Source organism: Cucumis sativus, chromosome 5 (genome assembly GCF_000004075.3).
Source record: "Cucumis sativus cultivar 9930 chromosome 5, Cucumber_9930_V3, whole genome shotgun sequence".
In the NCBI taxonomy this organism is placed as follows: Eukaryota; Viridiplantae; Streptophyta; class Magnoliopsida; order Cucurbitales; family Cucurbitaceae; genus Cucumis; species Cucumis sativus.
This window is the reverse complement of record NC_026659.2, coordinates 562,673-576,324: the sequence shown is the minus strand read 5'-3', so window position 1 is coordinate 576,324 and position 13,652 is coordinate 562,673. Positions and strand designations below refer to the sequence as shown.

At 27.9% G+C, this 13,652-nt stretch overlaps 1 protein-coding gene across 1 annotated transcript; it reads right to left on the bottom strand.

The window, feature by feature from the left end:
• Window positions 1-607: 607 nt before the first annotated feature.
• Window positions 608-3,164, bottom strand: LOC101214502 (hypothetical protein). The gene is made up of 2 exons (XM_004145848.3): window positions 2,614-3,164; window positions 608-1,411 (listed from the first exon to the last, which is right to left on the bottom strand). Exons 1-2 carry the CDS (start codon window positions 2,951-2,953, stop codon window positions 708-710), a joined length of 1,044 nt encoding a protein of 347 aa, XP_004145896.1. The 5' UTR covers window positions 2,954-3,164; the 3' UTR covers window positions 608-707.
• Window positions 3,165-13,652: the final 10,488 nt, after the last annotated feature.

Genomic DNA, 13,652 nt, shown 5'->3' with positions numbered 1-13,652 from the left:
GTGAAAAATAATTGATAACCAAAGTGAGTCGTCATTGACATAATTGAAAGTGTCATTCTAGTGCGGATGGTAGTTGAAATATGAGTGCACGTAGATCAATAAATTGATTAAGATGAGAATCAAATGTAATTTAAATACAAGTAGTTCTAATTTTGATCAAAATTTTGTTACAAGTTTACAAAGTATAGTGTTAAATTATTGTTACAATTTATAGTAAGAACTAAATTGTAAATATTATATAATATTTGACTTGGTCTTGTTGAAATAAGGTTCATTGAATTAATTGGGGCAATAGAAAAAGATGATACTAACCAACACAATAAATTCCACAAGCTGAAGGATCCATGAAACTGCCCGGCTCCTTCACATTCATTTCCACACTTTAAGTTTCCAAAATTTTTATTTCTAGATTTGAATTTTCAAAGATTATTCTAAGTTAATATGAGATCCTTTATTGTTTGTCACTTTCTAATTAACGTATAGCTGCTTCTATCCATCATTCGTCACATATCAACATAGTTTTAAAAATAGGGTAGGATTCATTTTAACAGAAAAATAGATGTAGTAAAACCTTGATATCATCTTTGTACAAAGTAAAATTAGATGATTAAACTAGAAAGACAGAAAATTTTAAATATACATTGAATGATAAATTAGGGAGTTTCTCTTCTTTGAAATCAATATCCTCATAATTTAAGTGTTTGTATTCAAACAATCATCCATGTTAAGTGCCTATATCCAGCCCATTTGGCAGCACCATGAATTCCAATAGCTAAAGCTACACCCAAAAGAGGCAAGGGAATATCCCACCGATACACACCCTTTTCATCTTCATCCTCTTTCTTTCCTTGTGAAAGGTTCTTCCAATGGTGAGTAATGGCTAAAGCCAGAAATGAACCCATAGCTAAGATTCTTACCCATGGTTCTCCAATGGCAGCAAAAACAGCAGCAGCAGGTAATGCAGAACTTACGTCGTTTCTCTTCTTGACAAAGCTGGAGTAACCGTATACACACAACAGAATTGTCCAGAAGAAAGGCTCGGAAATGTAACCTCGCACTGCTGCGTAGCCAGCAAGGCCTGATAATGTTAGAAGATACGGTTGACTTCTAACGGAATCAGGAGCACTGGCTTCTGATATTGCAAGCACAGTTGAGGCTAGTATGATTATTGTGGTCAGTTCAGAAACGGGAGCATATGCAACTATGCTTGAGTGGAATGATCGAATCGTGTAGAAAGCTGTCTCGATACCTCTTATCACAGAAGTGATAGGATCTCCAATAACATAGAGGATGAGGGCCAAGGCACCTTTCAATAATGATACCACAAAGCCGACGAGGTTAACAACAATCTTTCTCCAGTTACCAAGTTCAAACAAGACTGCTCTCCACGCATAGAGAAGAAATGGAAGAGCTGCATCATAAACAAAGGTAAAAGTAGTAAATTCATCTTCCAATTACGATACCGAAAGATAAAGAACTCAAATTTTTTATATAATAAAGATTGAATTATTCTGATTAACAACAGGGGACGAAGCAAAAAAAGAAGCTGCTAAAGCTGCTCATATTGTGAGGAGATGTGGTTTGGGACAAAACAAAAATACCATATTTGCACGAGGTTCAACGGGAACTATGAACAAGATTAAGCTTAATCCACAAGCTTTCCAATTTTTCTCGTCAGATGGGAATTATCATGAACCAGAGTCGAATACATGACTAAGAATCCAAATCAGCATGTGAAAGTGATTGAAGGAAACAAAACTCATAAACTTGCTAAATGGTTTAGGCTAACTACATATGGAATAGGGAAAGTGTCCAAGTTCAAGCACGTTCACATGTCCATACCAAAAAAATTTCCTTTTTTTTTCCGGTAAGAAACTGAGCTTTTATTGAGAGACAAATAAACAAGGCCATACAAAAAGAAAATAACCAACAAAAAATGAGAGCGCAAGAAACTAACAACAAAAAAGACTCAAATCCAACAGAATCAAACGAAGATTGTAATAACAAAAAGGCCCAGAGATTAATGCCTCATAGAGGTCTTAAGTCTCTCAACCAGTCTAAAGATCCTTAGAACTTAGAACTCAAGGACATAGTAGTAAAACCTATGGAACAGATCATTTTCAAGTAAGGTCGTAACTTGTTCGAAGATCCTATTATAACGCTCAATCCAAATATCCTATAAGATAGCAAAGAAACTAGCATGCCACAGAACTTTGCAGTTTGCCCTTATCACAAAAAGGCGGTGGCAGACTATGGGGTACCATAACCTAAGCAATGAAATCGAACACTATAGAGCTTAAAAACTATTGCAGATACAGGTGTTCTTGTTAAAATGAAAAGAATTCCAAAAGGATTTATCAACAAAGTTAGGATCTTAACAAGTACCAACACTCTTAAATGAATTAGGCGTCATGATAAAAGTAATTGTTCTTCATAAACCACAACTTTGGCAAACTCTTCTACCCTAAATTCAACTATCCCAAGCTCACCAACAAGTTTTGAAGATTAAACTCACAGGAAGTGATAAAATTCAACAGACCAAAAACAGAACAGATTCTGAATCATCTAAAACAACCAAGAAAAAAAGAAAGCATAAGGAGTAGAAGAGTTTACCCACAAAGAAAGGCCACCTCACAGGAGGATCAGAACCTTCTTTGGCCAAGTACCTGAACCGCTCAGGCATAGTACTCTCCTCCCTATCATCACTTTGAGCTTCAAAATCTGCAGCAAAGACGGTAAAAGATTCCAATTTCCTCGAAATCAAAAACCCACTTCGATTATGCGATATCACATTACAGTTTCTTGTGGGATTGAGCCAGAGGGTCTGAATTGGGGAGTTAGAAAATGGAACGGTTTGGGTTTGGCGTCGAAAGGTTGAAGGGGAAGATGAAATTGCAGAGAGAAGAGGAAGTTTTAGGTTTGAAGAAAGGGAGGCGATGAGTGTAGTGGCCATGGCTGGTAAATTAATGAGCCAGTGAGGGTATTTGGAGGGTTTTGGGAAGCCTTGACTGCGAAACCGCCGGAACCGAAAGAAGAGTGAAGAGTGCTGAAGGGTGAAGGTGGAGATGAGATAACTTTTTAAAATTAATTTTTCTAATTTAAAATGTAATAAAAGAACAATCACTTCAAAAATCTACTAAACCCTATTCCATCAAACAATTATAAATGTATCATTTTCGATAAATTTTCTAGCATTTTAAATGTTCTTTTTAGTTCAAGTAAAGATGAAGGAATGAATATAGGGTTGAATATCGGATGAGAACAGAAGTCAATAGAAAGTTTATATTATACTTCTCGTTTAACCTTCATCTTCCATCAAATCAAAAAAATTTCGTCCAACGGAATGGAAACTCACAGGTAAAGGAAGATTTTTGTCAATCCTAATCCAATATCAATTTGGGGGAAAATAGTTAATGTTCTCTAATGGTTTAGGTAAATTTTAAATGAAAATGTAAATTTCTTAAAATCTATACCTATTAGCTATCCTAAAAAAAAAAAAAAAAAAAAAATTAAGAACTTGGGTCATAAATGGATCCAACGTGCGATGGATCTTAGGACCGAGCCCAACGCCTAAGAAATGGGCCTAAATCTTGGTGGGCCTTCGCAGAGAAGCCCAATCAGGGTATATTTATTATAGCTTTATGTTCCAAATATTTCGAATTTGGCAAAGTTTCTAAACTAAAAAGGAAACTTATTTTCAATTTCCTTTGTCCATTTAATGCTTCAATTAAGACAAAAATACTATATATAAAAAGTATATATATAATCTATTTAATTATTTTAGAATTAATATATTTTTATCTTCACAGCATATGTTAATTTGTAGTTTAATAAAAAGTACTATAATATATAATTTTTATTTATTAATAATATTAAATTAATGTTTACATTAACATTATTCCTAAAAAAGAAAAGGAAGATATATATAATTCCCCAACAAACCCCTTCCACACATAAATATTCCCTAAGAATCTCCATCTTTGTCACTACCCTTACAAAGAATTTTCTTCACACAACATAAACTATTTCACCTCTTCTTCCCCTTTTTCATTTTCTCATCCTCAAACACAATTTATCAAATATCCACATTATACTTCTTAATGTGATGCATGTTGAACTAAACCAACTTAAACTTTCTAAATATTCCTTTCCTAATGCTTCCATTCAAACCATATCCCTATTATGTTCTCTTAAAATTTCCCACTATGGATATGAGTTCTTCAAAGCATACAAATTAGGGTTTTCTTTTTTCTTTTGTATGTACCTACAAAAAATTATTAAATTCTTTTAGGGAAATTCCCTAGTTTTTGGTGGTCAAGATGCTTGAACCACACCCAACACCCTTTTTTTTTTAAATACAAATATTATAAATAAATAAAGGTGATAGAGAATCTATTTCTTTGTTTGTGATTGTGAGTGATCCATGGGAGCACCAATTTGAGCCAATCTTAAACACCAAGAAAAAAGAATACAATGCATGGGCATGTGACATGTGACATGTGACATGTTTGATATAATGTCTATGAGAGTGATTTGTGTTTCTTATATATATATATAGTTATTATTATTATTTTTGTGCTATTTAACTTCTTTTTTTTTATTATTATTATTGTTATTATTATTTTGCCTCTAAAAGGGTGGGTTTCTCTTTGAAACACCATTCTCCAAGGAAACAACTCAATAGGAATAAATTCACTAAAGCCAAATGTTTGAGATGAAAGGAAAACAACAACAACCCACATGTTCATCCTTTTCTTTTTCTTCTAAATTTAAAGCCAAAATTAGTTTAATGAATAATCAACATTGCCATTTATGTTAATATTACTTTAGTGGTGTGTAAAATAATCAAAAGTATAGATAAATAATACTTAATGATGTTATAAAAAAAATAATTGTGATAATGTTTTCTTTTCTTTTTTTAATTTTTTTGTTTGAAATCTAAGAGATGAAGCATGTTCTTCGAGACAAAAATTATTCAATAACTATATAGTACTGATAACCAAAATATAATACCTTAATTAAATGTAAACAATTTGTAAAATCCAATGTGAATGGTTAGTTTTAGTACTTTCTTAATTTATTTAATTAAATTATAAACTTAACCTCTAGAACCCATTTAGATTGACTTTCTAAATAATTATATACATTATTCTTCTTCTTCTTTTATATTCATAAAGATTCATTTAAACATTTAAGAAAGTCATCCAAATACATTATAATTAAATTATGTTTGGTTTTTACTGATATTTGAACATTTACATTGTTTCAAACTTTCAATCTCGGATTTGAATGAGTCAATTAACAAAATTATAATAAAAAAACCCTAAAGTGTGTCTAATAAATATATGAATATTACTAAATTATAGGTGTAAATTTTAGTTTAACTATTTTTTAAGTCTTCATATCATATTATTATTGATGTTAGTGAATAACATGGATATATTTTGATGTTAGAGTGCTATTTTTCGTTGTCTAATTTATGAATTAAGGTTAATACTTGATTAAATAATTGTTAATTTAAAAGAGAAATCTTGAAACTATATTAGAGTAAAAGCCATTCACAAAGGCACTAACAAAATAAAAACAAAAACCAAAGATAAAAATAGAAGGGGGGAAAAGGGAAAATGAATAGGGTATATAGAAGTATATATAAACATATGCATTATCTTTTTGGATCACATCAAAGCCACCTAATTTAATTTAATTTTCTTTCTTTAAAAATGGAAATAATAATAATTAGGAATTGAAAAATAAAAAAGTGCTAGCTGTTTTTGTTATATGAAAAGGATTAATTGACCCAAAATAATTAAAAGTTTTGAGATTGAGATTGAGATTGAGATTATTGGTATGGGCACAAAATCATATCTCATCATTTAAGAGATCATATTGCACACACAAATTAATAATCAAATTTATTAACATTTATGCATTCAATTTTTTAAAATTCTCCTTCCAATCTAAACCTAATCTCACCTTCATTTTATATATTACACATAAAACAGAAAATTTCTCGTTAGAAAGGATGTTTTAAGAAATACAACCAATTCGTAAAATATTTACAACAATTTCGAAAATGAAAAAAAAGCTTAGACTCGCAATAAAAAAATATAAAAAATACTTCATCAACTTACGCGTAATATATTTGAGATTTTACCACATAATTGTTTATATTTGACTATTCAATCTAAACGATTTTTTTTTCAATAGTTTTGATACTAACATAATTGTTTAGATTTGACTTTGTATTTGAGCTCAAATGATTTTTTTAACGAAATAATACAAGATTAAAAAAGATCAATATTTCAAAAATAAATGACACAAGAAGAAGAGTGGGAAAAGAAATGGCCGATGAAAAGAAATGATAAATCTGTAATATTTAAAAAATGACCAAGTTCATGCACATTTTTTTTCTGTTACACACAAACATCGTAAATGTTGTAAATGTTTTGTCAATTTATTATATTTATGAAAATTAGTCTATATTTCTTTAAAACGAAAGGGGTTTCTGGAGATGATCTAAATTCGTAGTTTGAATAAAAAGAATATGGAGAGATAAAGTTAATATAGTTTAGACGAAGATGAAATAGAAAAAGTTAGATAAAAGAAAGGGAAGGAGAGGAAGAAAACGGACCACAAGTTGACTAAAAATAGTACGAACGAACCTACCCTAAGCCAACCTACAATCAATTATTATTATTTTTGTTTAGAAGTAAAGTTTAATCATAATGTATAAAAGATTATTCTTTTCAAAAACAATATTAATTGATTAATAAGATATGATAAAGATTGTTTATTAAATTTAGGACCACATCAACAAAGTATCTTATTTTTCTTTACTATTATCAGAAATAGTGATAATATCCATCATGCTTCTTTATTTATTTCTATTATTATAACTTTTTTTTTTTCATTTACTCTCTTCGATTAACTACGATTCGATTCGATAAGCTTTTATATAAATTTTGAAACTATTTGTTAGGTAATGAAAAGTTTCATGTATTGTTAGAAGCGTGTAACAAGTCTTCAAGTTTTTATATCATATCTAAAAAAGTTAATTAGTGACAATCACCTAATAGATACGAAATCACACAAGACGGTTTGTTAAGTTAAATTCTAGGTCAAATCATTCATAAATAATTACGCATTCTAATATAATATAAAAAAAAATGTCCCATTTTCCTTTAAAAAAAGACAAATTTGATAGTATTTACATAACCTCCGCTCACAAGTAAATTTTGGGAGTTTGAGAAATTTGAGTACGTATACAAACGTATCAGTTACGTTGATGAAGGGCGAGAGTAATTAAACTCAAAGTAACCTAAATTAATATTAGTTGGTGAGCCTTAGCTTGTTGGTGGTGATGTTTGTTTAAGAAATTGTTTCACATATATCCTTTTTCCAAACTATTGAATGTAATACCTTTTTGGTAGCAAAAGGTAAAAAGCCACAATTATTTGCTACTGATATTGTGTAACATATATATATATATATACACACACATACTTGAAATTGGATCAATAATTTAGTTCAAAACTGAATAGGCCCCTCCCACTTCCAAAAAGATCCAAACATTTAATTACAGTGTGTTCTTTTTTTTCCTCTCTCTCTTAAATAAAACACTTGAATTTCTATTATGTATTATAAAATTAACTTCAACCTAACTTATAGAATTAACGATAACATTTATTAAATGTATATTAACTAATTTTGATTGCTTGAAAGTATAAGAACCAAAGGTGATGAGATAAAAGAATAATTATCCGCATAATCTCGAGACTATAACAAATTTTTTCATACTATAATAGCTCTAAAATCTTCTTAAGATTAAGATGTTTCTTTGGTGTGGAAAGATGTGAAATTATAGGTATAGTTGTTTTGGTTTGTTAGTTTACTAAAATTATATTTTAAGTATAAACATTAGTGTTACCATCCACTAAATTTGTTTTCTATTACTTTAGATCTCACATAAACTCAATATTTAACTAGCAGTAATTACTTTAAGAATTGTATAGAAGAGAAATTCGATATTAAACTAACAATATTTTCTCATATGAAATTTAGGTTTAAAAACTCATGAATGCATGCAAAACCTAATACGTATCCACCTAAAGATCACAAATTGATTCAAATTTAATCATAAAGGAAGGATGTAACGAAGAATTAGTTACTTTGATATATATCAATTACCACTAGCTAGGATATTCACTAGTTTTCAAGGAATGTGACTATGAACACACTCTATTCCATGCAACTATGGAATATGGATCCATCATTAAAATTTCATCTTATAACTATTTAATAAAAGGAAATATTATTCCAAATAATTACCACTATCCATCTTTTCATTTACCTTTTAAATAAATAGTTTATAATTAATTATTTAGCAAGTGCACAACAAGTAGGGTTTAATGTAGCATTATATAGGTCAAGAGCCGATATATACACTTTAGATTCCAATTTTAGTTAAATGTTGAATGAAAAATCGACACCAAAAAGATCAATTATATTGCTAACATTATTGTTTCATATTTACCGATTTCTTTCCTATTTTTCTAAATGTTTTAATTTCCTTCTTTTTAATTTTACAATTTATTTCATACTATAAAGTTTTTAAAAGGATAATATGATGTATGAACTTAAAAGGGGTAGTTTCAATTATGAGGAGGTGATATGATGTAGGTAGTAATTAGTATCATTCCTAATGGTCCCTTTATATATATATATAAACAATAATCAATTTGAGATTATTATTAGTTTTAATAAAAAGCTTTTATTTTTTAGTTAATTGTATCAAGTGATTAAGTATTCGTGATAAGTTTTGAGCTTAATATTCTCTCTCGTTTATAATGTAATTAAAATATAAATTATATTTGGATAGTCACAAATATCATCTCATTTCATTAGCAAAGACTTTAATTAACGAAATGAGAATATAATTATTTTGTTTTGATCATATGCAAGTGTAACAACAAAACATTTAAAGGAACCATATATAACATAGAAATACTACAATATTAAAAGGGTAGGATTTCTTTTTAAATGCAAATTAGGTAAAAGATTTGAACTCAAAACCTTTCAATTTTGAAAATATATAGAATTTGTTTAACACATAAGTAAACAAAAATTTCAATAAAAACGATATTACATTTTAAATAACGTGTAATTTTGAATGAAAAAAACTTTACAATTAGTTAATATATATTTTAGTTTATAAGTTTATAACCGGACATATTTTACCTCTGTACGTTTTTATCTTTATTTAATATAATTCAACATTTTAAAATTGAAAATTGAAAATATTGTTTTTATAATTTACAAAATAAAATAAGCTCTACGAAACATAAAACTAATCGAAAACGTAAATGGTTTGAAACGAAAAATGTTGTAGAGTAAGTTTTTATCGGATGGAAAAAGAAAACTTTATAAAAGTAAGATTATATATGTAGAGGTAACGTGTGAATAGGATGAAATATTTGTCAAAATATAAACTATAGTCGTATCATATAGTGATTTAGATGAGAATAATATAATTGAATTAAATTATTGGTAAAGCAACTTATCTTTTTTATTACGAGAGAATTGATCACATCCTTAAATTTATTGTGGAGGGGGCACCAATCTAATGATTCTCAAACCAAACCTACACCCAACTTGATACATTATAAAAAGTGTTGATATTAAATTAATAATCATTTTTAAAAGACTCAACAAAGACTCTTAACACCTTTAATATGACTTTAGTAATGTATGAGATTTAATTTAGAGAATCTAAAATTTAAATTTTGTATGATGAATTTGCGTAATTGACTTAAATTGCAAAGCAAACAAAATTCAAATTAATAAAAGAGAAAGAAATGTCATATCAAAGGAAATTGGTGGCGTTTGCGCGTCAACTTCGTCATTTGCGCGTGAGATTCTTTAAGTCGGCACTCCGTCAAATGCTTCTCGTTACCGGTTCTTTCCAAGTTGCCGGTAACCCAGTTTCGCCAGGTCAAAGCGCCGCATTATGTTTCCTCAAAATTACTATTTTACCCCTCCATTTCTTATATATATATATATATATTACTAAATAATATATATATATATATACCTTAACATAGTTCACATTATGTATTTGTAATATAATATTACCTTAACATGCATTTTAAAAGAGTTATGATATTCATAAGTGAGAAAAATATCTACCTATATACCTTAACATGAAAATATTAATTTTCAAAGAGTAATGAGAGAGTGGGAAACAAAATGATTTTTTTTCTTTCTAAATTTTAAATTGATTTTACTTCTTTTTATTATTATTATTTGTGATGGATTAATGACATCATGTTGGCGGTCCTTCACCGACTCCTGAAAAATTGGCATCAAATAAAGATTGCAAAATGACGATATTGCCCATCGCAAAAAGAGCTTTATAATAATTTGTCAATTTCATGCAAAGTATGAAAATGATATACTAATATGACACGTGGCATTATTACTATTTCTATTAAAGCTTTTCCTTTGCCATTTTGGATAATATAATATTTTTCATTTTAAAAAAAAAATGCTTTCTCTTTCTCACTTTGTTTTATTGAGGAAAAGAGATTTCAGAGGATTTAATTATTCTTTTGGTTGATTGGTTGGTGAATTTTATATTAAACTTCTTTTTCGGAGTGAATAATATGATTTCCTATAGAATATATATGTGTGTGTGTGTGAATATATATATATATATATATCTTATTGGTTGGAGAAGTTCAAAGACGATTAAACAGTCCAAAGATGATGTTTCGTATGGAAGTCTTTGACAATGTTTAACATAATTCTTTACTTTTTCCGTCTTCCTTATTCAAAACTAAAACAGTATAATTGATGTGTCCAATTTAATTCCTTAGTCCTTTTTCATTTCACACAATAACCTATCCATTAGTAATAGTGTAATTGGGTAGTTACAATGTGAAAATGTATCTAGATATATACATGAACTAAACAATTAACACATTTGAAGTTGATAGTTCAATGCATACTATTACCATCACATAACAAAATTTAATATGATAATGGTAGAAATAATGTAAAGATAGTAGATGATTATATTAAAATAGGACACGTTATGTTATTATCAAGATAAACTCATCTTTAAGAACCTTTAATTAAAAGTTAATTTATGGGGTAAGTCATGTAACGTTAAGAGATGAATTTATTCTAAATTGGGAATAAATTTGAAACCAAACCACTCTCTTATTTCTTCCTTTCTCGAAACTAATCTAGAAGGGAAAAGAGTTATAGGCAAAATTGGAGTTGTAAAGGAATCTCTCTTTCTACGTTGGAAAATAAAGACAATAATAAATGGATTAAAGAGAGAGAGAGAGGGGAAAGAAAAAGTGATTTGGGGTTGGAATTTTGAGTTAGGCAAAGGGGCCAAGATGGCCATGTGTTTGAGAAACTGACACGTGTCATGTAAAGTATGAGAGATTTGGCCATTTCTTTTGAAGATAAAAGTAAGTTAGTTGGTAACTAATTTCTCATCTTTGATTTCCCCACACGCTACCCCTTTTTGGACTTTTTTTTCCTATGTGAAGAGAAATTATTTACCATTTTCTTAATTAAATCAACAATTAAACCCTCGCTTACAGCTTAATTCTTACATTATTCACACACGCTAATAGCTAGTGTTGTTCGTTCACAGAGAATATGTATCTCTAAGCATTGACACTTTAGTTCGACTAAGAGAGTTTATGTAGTCGATAAATTCCCTAACAAAACCTTATTGTTTATACCTTCTAAAATTTAGGCATGGTAGAGATTAAGAGAGTAAATGATACTAAATATTAATAAAACTAATTCTTTAAAAGTATCCAACACTTTCCACAATCAAACAAAAAAAACTATATATTTTGATTAAACGAATAATTTTATTTAGTTTAGTTATCTGTTTGTCACATTTGTTGTTGATTTATCACTTTGTATAATAAACTTTAGGTTTAGTATAATTGAAAGAACAAAATACTTAATTTATTAAAAACTACATATTTGGTTCAACATCAGCTTTGTCCATAACTTTGATTACAACCAATAAACCCTCTTACCACCTTTGCTTTAAAATGTTAATTAACTCTATCCTAACCCTATGTTTTAACTTATTAATCTCAATAATTTCATTCATAAATAAGTGTTTTAAATGGATCGCTCTTCTATCAACTTCATGTTATAATCTATATGAGTTATTTTTCGTTATACAACTTTTTCTTTTAACTAATCTAGTTAAAGTTGTACCTCAATTACTGATTTATATTTAACATCATAAGGTTGATTAAATTAGAAATGATTTAATCCAAAGTTTAATTTCTAGAGATAAAAGTTAGAAAGACACTGTTTAATTATATATAATAAACCTAGGGGTACCTTTTCATAGTTGAGAGGACCAAATGTATAATTTATGTTAATTTATTATGTTATTATTGTTTAGTTTATAGCTTAGCCTTCAAACTTTGGTATAATATATTTATATTAATAATTATTATAACTTGAGATAAAAGATTTACCCTTTCCAAAACTCAAAAGTCTTCTCGTATTAAAAACATCCCTCTAATTGAATAAATATAGGTGTAATTCTTTTTTTTTTCTTTCTTTTCTTCTAGAAATATATATTTTCTTGAAATATTGTAAACAAAATTTGATGTAATATTCTGAAAAATATAAAATTATTGTAATCGACAAAAATATTATTAATGAAATTAAATTCACTTCAATAGAAACCGACTGCTCTTGTAATAAATGGAATGAATTTATTATCTAAAACTGATTATCAAATTTATATATGAAATTCAATGCACACATAAAGTCGATTATTATTTTATAAAAGAAACCCTCCAAATATCTTATATAGTTTGAAGAATAAATAATTCTCTAGTTAAGTATAAATAAACATTTTGTTTAGTTAGTTTTTTGTTTATATATAATTATGTTTAATTTCTCTCATTGTATGCTAAAAAAAGTTTAAAAAATTGACTCATTGTGTTAAATATAGGTGTGAAGTAGTTGTTTTCCAAAAGAGTAATTACAAAATCATTATTGTAGTTTCTCTAATTTATAGACTATAGTCCTATATTTAAAAATTATCATATCCAACATTCTCTTTGCAATTTCAAGAAATTTGTTCCTTTTTTCTACAATCTCTCATTAATATTTAAAGAAAACATATACATTGTTTATAAATTGGAATCATTTTCAAATAATTTTGTTTATCAATACAAACATAAATTAACAAATATATAAATTATGGCTTTTAAATTTAAAAATAAAAAAGTGGAAATTGATGGCAAAATGAAATATAATTATATGTGAAGAAAGTTATGGACCTAATATTAGGTTAAGTTAATATTTAATTTTGGTGCAAATTTGTGTGGAAGGTATATGATTTTAAAATTTTTAATTTCTTCTATAAATTTAATGTTACTAGTTTTAGACTTTAGTAGGCTTTAATAAGTATGAACAATTGGTTAATCACATATTCAATATCACACAAGACACCATCACCATTACATCACATATTTATTTATTTATTTAATATCTCCCACTAGTTGGAATTGATAAATTATAGATGGAATTTCTTTTAATTCATTAAGCTAGTTTGTTTTATTTGTTTTGAGAAAAATATAACTTTTAAATAT